This window comes from Apteryx mantelli, chromosome 16, assembly GCF_036417845.1.
Source record: "Apteryx mantelli isolate bAptMan1 chromosome 16, bAptMan1.hap1, whole genome shotgun sequence".
NCBI lineage: Eukaryota > Metazoa > Chordata > Aves > Apterygiformes > Apterygidae > Apteryx > Apteryx mantelli.
The window spans coordinates 16,696,683-16,714,454 of record NC_089993.1 but is presented as its reverse complement, the minus strand read 5'-3'; the positions used below and the strand labels follow the sequence as shown (position 1 = coordinate 16,714,454).

Here is a 17,772-nt window from a genome sequence, read left to right as displayed (position 1 = left end):
AAGTTAGTTTTCAGTACCATCCAGAACTGTGGCCAGCATAATTAGAAACTTGGTAGTCAGCATCTCTGAATACCAGGAGGGCAAAAACAGCTCTCCTGTCTCCTTATGCAAAGGAATGTAGTTTCCTTATCATGCTTTAAACTCTGACTTTCTTCTAAAATTAAAAATAGCTCTAAATCCCTTTGTGGTTTTGTGGTTCTGATATTGCAAAACTGCATCTATCCATACATGCAGCTTTTGAGAAAATCACTCTGTTGTTATAATTCATCAGTGTGAGGTACTGTACAAACTTGAGGGAGAAAGGGCGTTGGCCCATGCAATCTAGAGATATGCATAGAAAGAGAATGTAATACAACATACCCTCAAAATGTTAAGGGTAATTACATACACAGTTTTAAAATGTTTTTGTTTCTATTTTTGCTTTAAAGTGTGATAATTTACATGTATTTTTTTCCATTTTTTACATATACATATTTAACATTTAGAGTGAACAAAGCTGTGTTTATATTAACTTCTAATTTACACAAACATTTTCTGTGTTGTGGTTTCTTTTTAAATACTGCCAGTCTGTGAACATCTGTGAAAAATGCAGAAGTCCAGAATATTCAAATAGTTCACCCCTTCCAAAATAAACTTCCTCCTGCTCCTCCATATGAAGACAACACCCTTTTTCGTATTTCACAAAGGAGATATCAAGAAATCAGCAGAGCTAGCTGAAGCCCCCTTTGCAGCCTGCTGCATGGCGATTTCTCAGGATTGATAGGCTGATGAGAATTCAGAGCAAGGGGATGCAAATAATTAAGAGGCTGAGGGGTTAATTTCTGCACCGTCATGAAATGAATCACAAAAATGAAGCTTTAGATCTAACCCAGTGATGAGCACTTTAGAGAACCCCTGGTTCTGAAGCCTGGGGCTTTATTCCCTTGATCAGTGGAGAGTGTCACTGACATATGAAAGGACGGAGTCTGAGTGAGAACAGAGAATAGCTTTAACTGCAAGGTGATTTGTTCAGTTGAAAAATATAGCAAAAAAAAAAATAGCAAACACATAGAAAGGTTCACTTGTCTCTAACAGCCAAGAGAAGGATAGTCCCTGAGAGCGAAAAGGAGATGAGGGGACTAGAGTGTTTCTTTTAATGTAAAAAGGGATTGTCGCTTTTATTTGTCTGCATCTGCAGAGACCTTTGAAATAGATGGGACTAGCCAAGATTATTCCTGGGTTAGGATCTCCTGCAGTTAAAAGCTATTTTGTATACTAACTACTGAAAGGAGCAGCAGGAGAGCAATTTTTTAACTGCTGTGGCAATTCTTGCTTCTTTTTGGCTAGTGTCTGTTGAAGTCGGTCCAAGTCTGTGATTTCACACCTGTGATTTGTAATGGACACCATAGCATTTCTATGATATATCACAACTTCTGAATGTGTTAGATTACAATTCAAGAGGTGTTGGAATCAGATACTATATAATGGTCAGGAAGATCAAATGAAATAAGTGACTATGCATTTTAAAGCTCTTTTAATCTGTCATTCCTGATTTTATAAGTGAAAACAACTTTTCTGCCATATCACCACATGAAGGAAGGAGAGAAACAGGGAATAAGTTGTTTTAAATACCTAGAAAATATATGTGCTGCTGAAAAATATCCTTTTAAAATTTAAATCACTAATGTAATACCTTTATTAGTTTCCCACTGGGTTTCAGTTGTCAGATCTGTTTTCTGACCAGTGCACCGAGATTTCAACCAATCACAAGCATTTTATTTCCTATTCAGCATTATATTACATACTGAATCAAATAAATATGTGGTCATTATGAAGGGTGCTGTACTAATATCAGCTGTCTATTCCTATTGTTTCTGGAGTAGCTCCAGGAGACAATGAAGTTAGCCGAGGGTTATACTCTTAGATCAGTCTGGCCAAAGAAACACTGCAGAGGCAACGCTCCAAGCTCCAGAGAAGAGAAGAATGCTACACGTTACCCAGCTGTAATCCCTCAGAGCAGATGAGCAACAGCACAGTGTTCTAGGAGAGAACTTAGCTGTTGTTCTGGCGGGACATTTCCAGGGCAGAAATCTAAAGAAGGAAGCAAAAGGAAGATTCTGAAATTCCTACATAGCAGTCAGGGGCTATTCCTCTTATATTATCTTTAAGGGCTTGCTCCTGATAACAGTCTTTATTTAGTAAGAGTGCGCTGCCAGAAATTTATTTTCCATTTAAAACTCTTAACCACTCATGCAATATACTTACTAGTTTCCCATTAAATATTATATCCCCAAAATAACACTATGGACATGTTTTGCCGGTAAATGAGGGGCAATTTGATAAAGGTATTTTTAATGTCATGTAAAAAATGTATTCATGTTGAGAATTACACCAATGAATGAACTCTTCTTTGAACCATTTAGTGTTTCTGAGGGAACTGCTGACAGAGAATGTAATAATTTCCAGTTCAGTGCAGGAAACTAGAAGAGATTTTGAATTGTCAACTTCAGGCAAGTGTTTCTTTTGCACTCTGATGTCCATATGTGAGCTTACTGGTAACCTCCCCAAAATCAAAGGGCCTACAACACATGTTTCTTTAGATGCAGTAGAATAGCTGTGGCTGTAAGATGACTAAAGCACTATGTGACCTTCTGCTTTACTACTTTCTATTCCCCAAAGGTCAGCTTCTCAAATTATGTAGTGTTTGTTAATTCACCTAGGAAGTGAAATAGAGTTATTTCCAGAATAATGGTGGAGAATAAGGTTCATGAGAATCATGAGATCATGAGATCAATCTATTTCATCTTTAGCAGTCATCCCACTTTTCTATTGCTGTTCATTGCTGCAGTGTTGTCTTTACCACCTAAATACTGGCATTCAGTAAGATTTGTTCCCTTGCAATTTCATGCAGTTTGTAATGAGTTCATAAGCCCAGAGTGACTTTGTTATAACAAAAGCCATGGCCCTATGATTCTGGCTCCCATCAGGCAGGTCTGGTCTTCCTTGCCCTTTGAGGATCATTGCCTATCCTGGCCCATTTAATAGCAGGTAATGGAGTGCTAAAATCTCCAAGCCATCAGCAGAGCAAATGCTAAAGAACTGGTTTCTGGGATGTGGAACTACAAAGAAAAGAACTCTGGGGGACAGAGTAAAAGAGATAACAGTATGACCCCCTAGTAATGTTCCCCTAACCTGTCCATAATATGAGAAACCCATCCAAATTTTTATGAAAGAGATATTGAACCCCAACCTAGAATTTTGGACTGCTTAGGAAGGTCTTTGAAAGCACCAAATAAAGAACAAACATTTTTGTAGGACTATGTTTTTCTATCATAATGAAATGCAGAAATCTCAAAAACATTAGTTAGCAGGCTAGCTCTTGCATTTTTAGTTTCCATAATGAGAAGGAGTTAATAGCCCCTAGCAATATAGATCAATAGCTGGTTCTGCCTGGTGATTTTCAGTGTAACACAGTCTGTTTTGCAGCCCCTAAGTTGGAAGCTGAGAAATCTGTAACGCAATGGCTGAACTCTTCTGGTCCAAGAAAAACAATGTATTTCTTTTGAGGTCTTTAGTTACTGATTAACAGCAAAGTCTCATAAAGGGCAGCTCTCTTCGCATATGACCAAAGAACTGCACATTCTTATATCGTGGTCTCTGATGGGCTAAAGCAACTCTTGAAATAGAAGCTTATCTTCCTTGTGCCACCTGGATTGTAAGATCTTGAAAAAGCAAGAATTCAAAGATCAGACTTGTTTCAAACCTTAACATTTATTACAGAATTTAAGAGGGAGAGGATTCCACGTTTGACTTTTGCAAGGTTTCTTTACTGTTGACTTACTTTAGTACAAATTTTCTCACCTCATTGTTGCCTGCCCTGCAACCTTCTTCAATGAGCTGATCACAGAGTGGGAGTTGACAGGAAATTGCTTAGCCAGCACTCAGAGATCATGTGATAATATTTGCATGAGTCAAGAACATTTTCAGACTTCAGTGATAAAATGCTCATACTTACCCACTCATGCACAGAAAGCCAAGGTCAGAACTCACAGGTACTTGCATTCATGCCCACACGTCAGTCAGTCCCACATTCAGCTGTAGAAGGCAGGCAAACAGAGGTACTTGCTTGTGAATTAGCTATTCTTAGTTATTCAGGTGAAGTCATTTACATGTGTTGGCTCATTACATATATGCAGGAAAAAATGTGTGTTCAAATCAGTACAGCTGAGAAGGGCAAAGGAGGTGAGAATGAAAGCCGTAGTTGCCTGTAGCAAGCTTTTGCTCTCAGCTCCATACATTCATACCCTTTCCTGCATCAAACCATGTCCTTTACCATTGCTTCCGTTATGAAGAGGGATTCTCTGACTTGTACAGTCCTTCATGGAGTTAGCTGAGCTACAGATTCATCACTAGAAAGCAATATGCAATAGTTCATAGACTCAAGATAGGACTTCTCTGAACTGCCACTTTCCAGATGAGCTGTGGACTGGCTGTGCTTCAGTACAAACAGTTCCATACAAAAATACAGGGCAAATTCAGCACTCATCCGAGGCGATTCTAAACTCCTTCTATGTGACATGAAAGCACAAAAAAGTAACAGGATAGAAACCCGCCTCTTCAATTTTCGTTTACTCTTTGTTTTTCTTGTTAAGGAGGAGAGCCAGAGATGGATGACTGCCTGGAGACATTGAAAGATGAGGAGGAAGCTTTGTGGGAGAACGTAGAATGCAACCGTCACATGCTGAGCCGGTACATCAATCCAGCCAAACTGACCCCATACCTACGGCAGTGTAAAGTAATTGATGAGCAAGATGAGGATGAAGTGCTCAACTCACTTATGCTGCCCTCCAAAATTAACCGAGCAGGTAATTATTTCGCAAATGGCTACATCTGCATCCCTATCTGAACAGTATTATTTTGCTGAAACTAAGGGGGAGCCCGTATCAAATTACAGGTTATGATGGGGAAACCTGTATCTCATTTACGTGAGATCTAATGTAGATGGGGGAATCTGCTGCTGCAGAAAAGAGCTATTTTTATAACAATGATACTTGCCAGTGCTGTGCACGCTGAAACTCATTGGGCTCATATTCCCAGCACAGCCCTGCCAAACATTTCAGTTAAAACAAGCAGCAGCTATTGCCATTCCTAAAGTAGGCTCTCAGCTGTCCTGCGGTGCTTCATGATTTGTCGCTGAAGGGTCTGCCATCCTCGTGTTTCAATGCTGCCTGGTAAGGGCTGCACTGAATACCGCGTCTTTTGAAATTTCTGTTCCAGAGACCAATTTGCTTGCACTCCTTTGGAATAACAATCAGCACAAACTTAAAGGATAGATGGCATTACTTTATAAGTTCCCCTGAACTCAATTAATCAGCCAGCTTTTCCATAGTGCATTGCTGTGGCATAGACAAACCTTAAACAGATTTGACTTCAGGGATACAGTACTTGCTTACGCTACTCATAGTGCTGTTATGTCATCTCTCACTCTTCTCTGTGGGCTCCACTTAGGCCGACTGCTGGACATCCTTCACACCAAGGGCCAAAGGGGCTACGTAGTTTTCTTGGAGAGCCTGGAGTTTTACTATCCTGAACTCTACAAACTGGTGACAGGGAAAGAGCCTACACGGAGATTTTCCACTATTGTTGGTGAGTAGAATCAGTCTCAAAGGAGCCTGTTGAAATGAGGACTACATTGAAGACTGGGTTTGATTTTTCTTCAGATGAGAAATGGTAATAAAAGCTAGTCTTCTAGTAGCATTCTACAGTGCCCTGTGGGAGACTCAGTTTTTCAGTCCCCTTCAAGGTGAAAAAGGATAGCAATAGATAAGGTATAAAGAAAAGAAACAGCCCAGTTGTCTGAATGAGGCTGAAGAGCTTCAAATGGAAAGGCATTACAAGAAGTCTCAAGAGAAGAAACACTGAGAACTTACACTGATGATCTACACATGTGCAATAAATTTGAAGCATTCAGGTTAATTGTACATGTACAGATTCATTTTACAAAGTTTGTGCTATTTTCACAGGCTTGTCAGCTCAGCTGAAGCAACGAGATAAATGTAAAAGCTTCATACTCCACCCAGACATAAAGTATGCCTGTATATTGTGATACTGGTAGTAGTGTGCTGTGCAATGTTGGTACTGTTACCAAGTAGATATGTAAGTGTGTGTGTGCGTGCGCACGCATAACCTACCCCTTTGTGCATATTCTGGGTCGTTCGTTTCTTACTCAGTTCTGCTGAATCCTACTCTAGTATTGAGTTACTCTATTAGAAGTTGATAAGCTGTTCAAATATTTTCAGTGGAGGAGGGACATGAAGGCCTTACCCATTTCCTAATGAATGAGATCATTAAGCTTCAGCAGCAAGTAAAGACAAAAGATGTGCAGCGCTGTGAACTCTTGGCTAAGTCTCGCCAGTTGGAGGATGAGAGAAAGCAACTAAAATTGAACAAGATAGAGCTGCTGACCTTCCAGGAGAGATACAACAAGATGAAGGAGGAGAGGAACAACTACAATGATGAGCTGGTCAAGGTGAAGGATGAAAACTACAATCTGGCCATGAGATATGCTCAGCTGAGTGAAGAGAAAAATATGGCTGTGATGAGGAGCCGAGACCTCCAGTTAGAGGTGAGAGAAATGCTCTGGGCTGCTTTAATTAGAAAACAGCAGCGGAGGATGCCAGTGGCAGCTGGCAAAATGAGACCTTCCCTTTCAGTAGGAAGGTGTGGAGCTTTCATTTGTTTGGCTCGTCCAGGTGACTGAAGGCATGACTATACAGAAATGCCTACTGCAGTGATGTATATTAATGGTAGATAATTTACAGACTTATATTGGATTAAGATAACATATTTTAAAACAAAATATTAAAAACATAATTATTTGCTGAAAACATAATTTTACACTTTCAGGCTTGATACTATATTGGGGCAGTTGTCCGGGTTTGCGCTTCAGCTCCTCGTGGTTTATTCAAAAATTCTCACATACGTCACTGGAACAGTTTGGGGCCTTTTAGGAAGCGGAAGGGAAATACTGCAAATGCCATAAAATTCATGCTTGTGTCAAGGGCAAGTCAGAGTAAATGACTGATGGAGTATTCCACCAAGTGGATCTGGATGCTGGGTTTTATTTAAGAACCAATAAGATTAGACCTTTTACCCTACGTGATCATTTCACACACTCATTCACTCGCTCGCTCCCCCCTGCCAGCGCTATGTTCTCTAGGTCTCGACTTCCCCATGGGGAGATCACTGCTGGTGCAGGAAGATTGGGCAGAAAGCCGTGTCGGTTCATGCTCTGCCACTGCTCACAGTTACCAGTCTCAGGCATTACCGGCCAAGGTCTCTGGATATCCCCTGACATTCATCTCCACTCCTCCCTCTGACCTCCAGGACCTTCCCACAGTTCCAGGGTCTTTCCTCTAGCCAGGATCTTCATCTTCTTCTTTCCAGGCCACCTTGTTCTTTCCGAGACCACTTATTTTGGGGAATCCTTCTTTTCGGCACCACCTCTTCTTTCCAGAACCCCAAGCCCTTGGTTTTCCCAGTCTAAATAGTCAACATGCAGAATCACAACACATGATCAGCTTCCAAGTGGTAGTTGTGTCTCATGTCTCCTTATTAATTGAAGGGTTCAGGATGTGCCACTTTTGTTCAGCCCAGGTGTTACCAAAATTTACAGCCAGCCCATACCAGTTGTAGCCAGCAAGTAGCAGACTTCTGCTTGAGAGTTCAAAAGTTCAATTTTGGACATTCACCCCCCCTTCCCCCACCACCCAGTTATCTGCTGCTTGTTAGCAGTAACAATTGAAGCTTTTTTTCCCACCTATGACAGTGTGTTTTCACCTCGAAGTGAGATTGTTTTGAGAGCAGTCCTTACCACAGCTAAGAATTATTTCTTTGCTTTCCTGCTTCTCCTTTTCACTGCTCCCTGGCTGTTCTAGATTGACCAGCTGAAGCATCGCTTGAACAAAGTGGAAGAGGAATGCAAGCTGGAGAGGAACCAGTCACTGAAGCTGAAAAATGATATTGAAAACCGACCAAAAAAGGAACAGGTGCTGGAGCTGGAGCGGGAGAATGAGATGATGAAGACAAAAATCCAGGAGTTACAGTCCATCATTCAGGTATAAATGCCAGTCACTGCATTTAAAAGTTAAAATGCCAGACACTTCAACTTAAGCCTCCTCCTTACCCAGATGATGGACCGAGCAGGCTTCAGCACTCCTCTCCTCCAGGCACCCCCACGCTCTCCTCCCATACTGTCTCACATACCCCGCATCTCCTCACAGCCTGCCTTGGCTGCCACACTGAAGGATCTAAGTGTCTGGACAAGGCTGTGAGAGTGAGACAGAGAAGCAGCAGATGGTGACAGCTCCCACATACTTTCAATAAGGGACAGGGAGTTCAGTCCATAATTGGGAAACTGGTAACTCTATGAACAAGAGGAGGTAGCATGGTCTCTGCTACCACTCCTCACCTCAGACTCAATAAATGCTCCTGTTATAATGCTGGGAAGTGTTGAGTGAAACCTCTACCTCCAAAGCTGCAGTGAGCATAAGTGCAAAGTTTGAAACAACAGAAGGATGTATAGCTCCCAGCTGTCTGTGGTACTCCTTGTACCAACGCATGCATGAGGAGGAATTGTACAAAAAAAAATTGTCATCTAATAAATGAAGCTGTACATGAGAGACTGGCTTTTTCAGGATGCGAAGTGCACCTGTTTAATTGCTGAGCATTCAATTCCACGTCTTAGCCCCACTGTCGTTCTTTGTACCAGTCTGTCACTACAAAGCTGCCTTAAATAGGCAGCCTGGAAATTTCTGACAGTGGGTCTATGTACCCTGTTTTGTACTATTGTCGTATCTGTGCCAAAAGGTCTTGATGAAGAAGAGAGTAATAGAGGTTTCTGTACTTGTGTGGTCCCTAGTTACCAGAATGCCCCATAGAAGATTGCTGTAGCTTGTACAAATTTCTTAAGTAACCTTTGTTTGGGTCGATGGGAAAAAAGGCTAACTTATAGCTAATTTAGCACTGTGCTACACTGTGAAGAGCTTAGCCAAATATTAGGATGTACATGAGAATGCTCGGCACTTTGCTGGAAAAGGCTTGTGTCCTTTTAAAGTGACACTTTAAAAAGATTATCAATATATGTGCATTTCAGAATATGGCAGTGGTCTCTAGTAGTGCCTAACAATTCTTGGGTCTAATGCAAATCCAATTCAAAGGTTGAAAAAGGGCATGGTATAGAGGGTTCTATGAATTCTAGTCCATGTAGAATCTCTTGTATTAATAGAAAGAGTCTTATAACTCCTAAAGAAACAGAAAAATAATCTAAAAATATTGAAAAATAGGATTGAATTAGTATTCTCCTAAGTGAAAATATAAATAAATAAAAGGTAATTTGTCTTAGAAATATGTACTTTATTAGGTAAAGAAAATGTCAGTGAAATCTCCACCTTAATCTACATATTTTAAAAATAAATATGCATTTTGTTGCTTGCATTTTGTGCCTTTTTCATCTTCCATTTATGGTTAATTTTGGATGACAATTTATTTGTTGGAATCTGCTCTAATAACCTTGTTAATTTTAAGTCTGAAAGAAAAAGTATTTCTGGACACTATGGAAAATGAAGCAGTGGTACAAGCTACTCCAGGCATGTTTAATATTCACTGAGCATAGCCCTGTAAAACCTATGCATGCTTTAAAAATTCCCCTGAATGTTTTCTTAGGCCTTGCTCTTTAGTAAAGGGTGAATTTTGTGCTCAGTGAGAGCTGATTAATAGAGAAGAGTTTCGAGTGCAGGGCTTGGAGTGAAGAATTGTCACTGCATCCCTAATGGATCAAATTATATCCAGTACAAAAAAAAGTAAAACAGTTCCTTCATCAAACCATTCTGACAGCAAGACAGTCTTTATTTGTCTTTTCTGACTTTATTTTAAAATATGAACAAATGTCCATCTCTTCTGCTTTTCCATTGCAAGACCATGCTAATTTTCTGTTCCTCTTGTTTGTTCTTGTCTTTGTTTCTTTTTTCCTACAATACTGTTTTCTTTCTCTGGACTCTCTCTTAAAAACTTCTTTCCTCAGGCTGACAAGCGAAGTTTGCCAGATTCAGACAAAGCCATTTTGGATATTCTGGAACATGACCGTAAGGAGGCATTAGAAGATCGTCATGAGTTGGTCAACAAGATCTTTAATCTCCAAGAGGAGATTCGTCATGTGGAGGACTTGAGAGATAAGGTGAGAAATGGAAGGAGAGAAAGAAATATCTCAAGCTAGTGCCCAAAAGATTTCAGAGAGCAGTGGTGGTTAACAGTGTGTGTCATTTACAGTATCTTGAAGAGAAAGAAGACTTGGAGTTAAAGTGTTCAACGCTAGGGAAAGACTGTGAGATGTACAAACACCGTATGAACACTGTGATGATACAGCTAGAGGAGGTGGAAAAGGAGCGAGATCAGGTATTTGCATTTAAAGTGGGGGAAAATTAGTAGCAAAAGCCTGTATCTCTTGTGTGTCACTTCTGGGAATTGAGGGTAACTGTACCCAAAATACCATAAAAATTAAACAGTTACAAGAAATTACTGCTTCCCGGAATTTGTATAAATGTAATTAAGCACAGAATAATACTGGGCTGTTTCCACAGTGTAGCATCTTCCAGACAGGACCAAGTTCTTAACAACAACTGCTGTAGGCTGTATATTAGAGTCAAGTAATTCTGTTTGCTCTCTGGAGTATATTGCCACCGACTAAGATGGAGCTAGAAATGAACCTCCCCCATCATCATAATTTTTAATGGTAATACTGTGGCAGGTCTTGGTTCTAATTGCTGTGTTAATTGATGGATAGACACCAGTTCTGAAGTACCTGTTCCAAAGACCTTACGATCTAAACCATGAGGAGAAGGTATCTGCTGTCTCTGTGCAAAACAGGTTTTTCCTCTCCACTGCAGGCGTTCCGTTCCCGTGATGAGGCTCAGACACAGTACTCACAGTGTCTGATTGAGAAGGATAAATACAGGAAGCAGATTCGAGAGCTGGAAGAGAGAAATGATGAACTCCGAATTGAAGTGGTTCGGAAAGAGGCTTGCATCGTTAACCTAGAGTGCAAACTCCGACGTCTCTCTAAGGACAATAACTTTCATGACCAGGTAGGGCTAAGGAAGTCTGACCTTTAAGACTCAGTCTTAAAAATATTTCAATACGAAGGGGAGAGGGGACTTTTTAAATTCCCCTCATGAATTACGTGAAAAAATAACTTTTTTCTACTAAATGTCAATGTTGTGAGAAGTTCTTTAGTACAATGGGATTTGAGTTGGCTGTGTCTTGCACATAGCTTCTCAAAGGCTGGTGTTCCACGGCTTGAATTTAGGTGGAAGGAAAAGAAATACAGAGAGACAATGAATTTCTGTTCTGGAGTAGAAACTACAAATACGTCTTCTGAGGAATGTGCCCCAGTGAACAGAAATCCCCACAGAATTAATCTGAGTTACTAGTCTGGGACAGGAAACGTTCTGCATGAGCTTCTGGAGCACTGGGTTCACAGACAGTTCAACCAGATTACACCAAAGGGAGGTCATGAGAAGTTGTGCCCAGATCTTCTCAGAAGTAAAGTATTTCCTTCTGATTTTTAGAGTTTGCCACGGAATCTGCCAATTACCATTATTTCCCAGACCTTTGGGGCTCCTAGCCCAAAAGCCAATGGTCAGGAAGCAGATGACTCCTCCACTTCTGAAGAGTCTCCAGAAGACAACAAATTCTTCTTGCCTGATCAAGCTCGACTCAAGAGAAGAGTGAACCTAAAGGGAATCCAGGTGTGTCTTAATATGAGGCTGGAATGGTATAGTTAGGAACTGTTAGAACTAAGAGACGTAATGCATGTTCTCGTGCCTCTAAAAATGTTGTGCTGTAAAGATAGGCATAGGTTTACATATGATAATGAGCTCTCAGTTATTGCCCTGTGAAGATTTGTATATTGAGGAGCAGATGTAGTCAGGCTTCATAGACCATTTTCTACCCTTTTCTGCATTTTGTGTATTCCCCTTGCTTTTGCTGCTCATTCACATTCTTTAAGCATCTTCATTAAATTGATTCTTTACCTTCTTAACGGTAAGAAGGTATAATGCCCAAAGTCCAACACAAGGAATTGAAGACTGAAAACAAAGCACTGGTGGAAAAGCTTACATCAGCTGGAAGGAATAATAGAAAAAAATGGACAGAGTCTAGAGCAAAATTAACTGCCTAATTTAGAAATAAATTATGGCAATTTCTTCTCGCTTAAGAGTAAGGGTAGCATGAGTTAGGTCCTTGATTTCACCGACTAGCTGCATTCATACAGCTATTATCTGATACTATATTCATGAATTGTAAAAAATATACAGTCTAACATTCAGAATTTTGAGCTCCTATTTCCTTTCATGTGCATTTGAATTCTCCCTGCCCTACATAACCTTTCTGAGCTTTGACTGTCATTATTACTTATGGCAATAGAGCTGCATTTTTACATTGCACACTCCAAAAGGATGCCTGTTGTATTAACAGCTGCCTGAAACCAGTCCCAAGGCACCTACTTCACCTTTTGTCTTTTTGTTCCCTCAGCAGAATCTGGAAATTGCCATGCATTTGAGCCAGACTTTTAAGGTAGTTAGGTAGCTATCTGCCATTCATTGCAGTGGAATTTAGATACCTAAATATCTTCTAAATTGTGGGTTCTGTTGTTTAAAGGAGGACATACATATTGCAGCATAACAGTGAAAAGTGGTGAAAATATCTGTTTTACAGAGTATGGCAAATATCCTGCATTTGTTTGTTTGTTTGTTTGTTTTTTGTCCTTTTTCTTTTAGATAAATCCAAGAGCTAAATCCCCTGTCAGTATGAACAAAACATCAGAGTTTCAAGGTCAGAAAGAGTACCCCTGTCCTTATTCCTTTTCTTTTGCTTTGTCTCCTCCACTCCATCTCTTTTGGTTGTTTTAACAAACATGCCAGCACGGGAAATTCTTAACTAAGTCTGAGTGTCTAAAATGGGCAGTTTCTTTCGTAGTGAATAATGTCATAATTTGAAGTAAAGTGTTCTACCAGATTGTCCTTTCCATCCAAAGATACCTCCACAGACACATAGCTTATCTCAGTGTTCTGTTTGCTCTATTTTCCTTTAAGTTTATAAAATTTTTAAAGGCCTTAGAATAGTGTCTGTATTAAAAGTCATTATACTATTCTCTTTTTGCTGTTGGTAAAATCCTTCAAGCTGGAGAGACCCCCAGTCTAGTGATTATCTAATGAGTCCCTTTGCCATTCAACAAAAAGGAATTCATTTTTATTCTAAAGCATTGCAAAGGCTGGGGTTTTCTTGACACACTCATCAGCCAGCTGCCAAATTATCAAATTAGTGGGTGTATACTCATGTTTGAGCTCCCCCTAATTCCTCTCATTTATCTAAGACTGTTCTCAAACCAAACAACATCTTGGCGAACACTTCCTTTATTTGTTATGTCCTGCAGCATGCTCACTGTTGTACAAAATATGGTGGGAGGCATGGTTTCCGTTCCAAGACATTGAATATTAAATAGTGTGTTTTGTATCAGGGAATGTGCAACCTTAGTCCAAATCGGAGGTGCTGAGGAAGGGAAAGCAGAATTCTGCAAAAGCATTCACAGTGTGCTACCTGGGGCTGCTGAGAGATCTCAGGCTTCTTAGTCCCTCTTGTAAATCTGTCTGAGCGTAATTCAGTGAGCCATCCTTGTTGCATATTGCCAGATCAAGTTGATGAAGTTAAAACATGAATAAATATAACAATCTTTATTAAATTTGGTAATTGGTATTCATAGATCTAATAAAAAAATACAGGAGAGGCTGAAAGAGAGAAAGTGGGCAAGAGGGTCTCCAGTGTGGTGAGCATTTCTGTATTTCATTGGGCAACTTAAAGTGAAGGGAAAGGGGCCAGAGTAGGAAAGCAGAGGGCACTTCCTGAAACCTCTGTCCAGTAAAGGAGGAGGGAAACATGGTAATTGGAAATGGAAGGGTAATGCTAAGTGTCATTGCAAAATTGAAAGGCTGTATTGAAAGTGATCTAACATCATTTTCTTTTTTGTCTCTCATCTGAGTGCAGCAGTCAGAGTACAGGATGAAGACGGGGCTGATGCCAGCAATGGCCGCACAGACACTAGTTCCTCTAATCCTGTTTCCATCAGTAACTCTATCAGCAGCTGTGAAGTCAGCAAGATTGTAAGGATTGTTCAGATGTCCATTGCCTGTCTGTGACCTTCTCTCCGAATGTGGTTCAGAGCTCTTGCAACTCAGTATTAGCACTTCACTAGCATCCCAGCTGTGATCAAATTCAAACCTGTTGCCAGAAGCTCCCTTAATCCTTTTACCAGCATTGTTCAAACCATGTTATTAACCTTTTCCAAAATCACATAACTGATTTGTTTATTTTAAGATATTTCAAAGGTATTTATGACCTTTCACTGTCTCTTCATGCTGTTTAATATTTACTGTTAGAAGGAAGAGATGTTCTTTAAAAGCTGCTTTGTAATTTATTTTAAGAAGCATTTTCAAAATTCTTTTGGAGTTTTCTCATGCCTTTCCAGTCTATAAGTAACAGTGAGTCAGAAAAGGGGTGCAGATCACAGTTGGAAATTTCTGCAAACCATAGCCAAACCATTTCTCCCGTTTGCTGTATCCCCATAATCTCCCAACACAGATATTCCATTATACCTGTGTGAGCACTGACACAGCAGGACAAGCAGACAGAGAAAATGCTCTTGCAGAGTGTTAATAACAAAGAACAAAACATCTTGCTAGAACACCATGAGAAATGCTGCCCCCAGGAAATTAAAATTATACCCAAGAATAGCCAAGGAAGAACTCCCTGCCTCTCATAATAAGCTTAGCTGGTTTTAGGAATATTCTTTGAAATATCTGTTGGATACCTTGATGAATTACACTGTCTTCATGGTGGTAAAATCTAGAGTTTAGTCTCCAAACTGGTGTACTAGGTTAATTGAGTATATGGAGATCTGTAATTTTCTTACTCATTCTTTATCCCCTACTGTATGCCAGCTGTGCAAAATATGCTCCACACATGAAGGATAAAGTTAAAATTCTTCTGTAAAGCAACCAGTCATGTGGTCACAGGAAAAGATACTGTGCCAGCACAGAAAACATATGTATAGTTATGTCAATGGACTATATGAATATGAATGCTCTTGTATGTAGCATTCTATGAGCCTGGAATCACTTTTTCTTACTGTTGGATGTGCTTCTTGGCACAGAATACCATTAGCAAGCTAGCAAGTTAACGTTTCTGCAGTTTAGAAATGATAGCACACCTAATATGAACATCCTTTCTGTCACTGTTGTTTTTTAAAAGCAAACCTTGAGAAATCGCAATGACAGTATCATGTCTACCACCCCGGAGCCTCCAGGAAATGATTCAATAGTCCGCCGTTGCAAAGAAGACGCTCCTCATTGCAGGTAGGTAGCCGTGCTGGTGAAATATGGCAGGAACCTGTTGTCACAAGGAGGAGGCAAATGGTGCCTTCGATGTCTTTGTGTCTGTCTCCAGTTGGAGAGTTCCTATTAGGCAGTAGGACATTCCTGAGCGTTTTGGAACTGCAGACCTTCATCCCTAATCTTTTAAAAAATACTCAGGAACCTCTGATGATTCAGCTGGGGTGAATGATACAGTGATACGATGGCATCATTGCCTTTTCTAGGGTATGTAATAACACACAATACTGAAATGACTAGGCACCAGCGCTATCAGAGAATGTGCTCCACCTTTGTAGCCTAATACGGCTCCACTTTTTGCTTGCCAGCCCCATGCTGCCTGTGTCTCTGTCCCTGTCCTTGTCCCCTTCTCTCAAACCTCCTCCTCAGCAAAGCGCCAAAATGGAACGAAGTTGCTGAGCATCTGTGAGGAGCAGGGTGTGCTGGGGTGAGGGTGGGAGGGATTTTTGTTGGACTCAGAGCTCTGTATCTCAGCATAGCAATGGAGGGAGAGAGATTTATTGCCTCTGTTTCTCCTGCTGCTGCAGCTTCCACTTCTGTTAGGTCATGGCCCTCCAGTACTCCCCTGCAAATGAAGTCAGGTCAGCTGGGGAAATTAGTGGCAGGAAGGAGAGAGATCTTGCCTACCTCACCATCCCCTAAATGGCACTGACCCCTTTTCTAAATGTTTTATAGCATTGCGATACTTGGAAATACTGTTTTGGTGTTGGTGGCAATAGCATCAGTGTTTGTATCAGAAACAGATATTTCTGATATCAAACCTGTCAGAAGATACAAATACACACTGGAAAGAGTGTCATAAAAACAAAACACTATCTCTTCATTCCTTTTGGAAAAAAGAATAACAAAGCATGTATAGAACACTCTTTTAAATTTGTTTACATGTGAAGGATTTACATCTTTATTGGTGCTTTTCAAACCAAACTCATCTCTAGCAGACTGTCACTTCCACCTCTCTTTCTCTGTGTAAGTATTTGCAAGACAGCTTTCCATCAAGAGCATCCTCAACTAGTTCTCCCTCACAATTTTCTAGGCTGCTGAGGTTTTAGGCAGTGATCTATTCAAGTCTCCTTGGAGTCTTCCTGCATTGTCCTCCATGGCCCTTTTTAACTGTGTATAAATTGTGTTAATTCAAAATGGAAAAAAAAAGGGTTGTTTTGTTGCTGATTTTTGTGTTTCATGTTTCAGGTTGAAAAACCTTTGCATGCCTGAACATTTAAATATTAGCAGTATATGACAGAAGGCAGTAAAGATTACGCAGATATTTTTCATCTTGTGGCCTACTGTTATTACAGCTCTGACTATGTCCTGTTCCATATGTTAAGGCATTAGAAGACTGAGAGATATTGAAATTTAAAAATACATCTCATATTAGATGCTCTTTCCCCCTGGCAAGGGAAAGGAGAAGGTACCCTGGCTTAGCAAGGTGGGAATATGGCCTTATTTTGTTAATAATTGCTAAAGTCAAATATCTCTAGAGCATGTCCAAAAGTTATTTCTCTGTAGTTAATTCATTAATGTAGTTAATTAATCTCTGTATTTCTCTGTAGTTAATTAGCCTGTTAAGTTTTTTAAAAAACTTTTTTGTGAACATAGTCCAAAATAATTGTTATTTGCATGCCAAGTTTCAGGTTTCACAGTTTGTCTGATTTTGTTTTGTGTGAAAAAATGAAGTAATAATTTAATACAGTAGGAAAAGGTGTATTCTTTCCTTGCTTATGCAGTGTAAAAATAGCTGATTCTCCCCAGACTTGCTGCAAAAATTCATCCTTCACCTGAAGCCAAATATGCAGAATATCAGCTCCACAGGAGAACTGCAAATCATTCTGAATGGGGAAAAACAGCAGCTGTCATTTAAACAGCTTTGTATCTAAAGGACATGCTTTAATCAATCCCTTCTAGTGAAATTCACTTGGCTGGACATCCCCAATATCCCTTTAAGGGCAAAAATCGGTGCATTTTAACTGTTTTTATAGGCCAACCAATCTAGTCACCTTTAAAAGGAAAGGTTGTAGCTGACTGATGTCAGTGGGAGCTGGACTGGGTCCAGAGCTGTGGAGGAAGAGTGTCTGTGCAAAGCCTGGTGCACCATACGGTTCTGTTACTGTAGGTACCTGAGTAGCCATGTGAGGCACCATTAAGCTGTTACAAAACGCTTCAAGTACTTTAAATCAAGCAGATAAATTATTCCTTTCCCGCTGCACCTCAGTCACTTTCCTTGCATTCACTATGTCCATCCTGACATTTTAGATCCATAGTGAAAAAAGCCATATTGCAGTGTACAGCAGGTGCT

General features: G+C 40.2%; 1 protein-coding gene across 1 annotated transcript in view; it reads left to right on the top strand.

The window, feature by feature from the left end:
* Nucleotides 1–17,772, top strand: part of CARD11 (caspase recruitment domain family member 11) — a 47,910-nt gene that overhangs the window by 18,060 nt on the left and 12,078 nt on the right. The window contains 13 exon segments of the mRNA XM_013942000.2: nucleotides 4,632–4,844; nucleotides 5,488–5,606; nucleotides 5,608–5,625; nucleotides 6,279–6,303; nucleotides 6,306–6,604; nucleotides 7,917–8,096; nucleotides 10,061–10,213; nucleotides 10,306–10,431; nucleotides 10,923–11,120; nucleotides 11,604–11,783; nucleotides 12,813–12,867; nucleotides 14,077–14,192; nucleotides 15,340–15,443. Of these exon segments, the coding sequence (XP_013797454.2) occupies nucleotides 4,632–4,844; nucleotides 5,488–5,606; nucleotides 5,608–5,625; nucleotides 6,279–6,303; nucleotides 6,306–6,604; nucleotides 7,917–8,096; nucleotides 10,061–10,213; nucleotides 10,306–10,431; nucleotides 10,923–11,120; nucleotides 11,604–11,783; nucleotides 12,813–12,867; nucleotides 14,077–14,192; nucleotides 15,340–15,443 (1,786 nt within the window).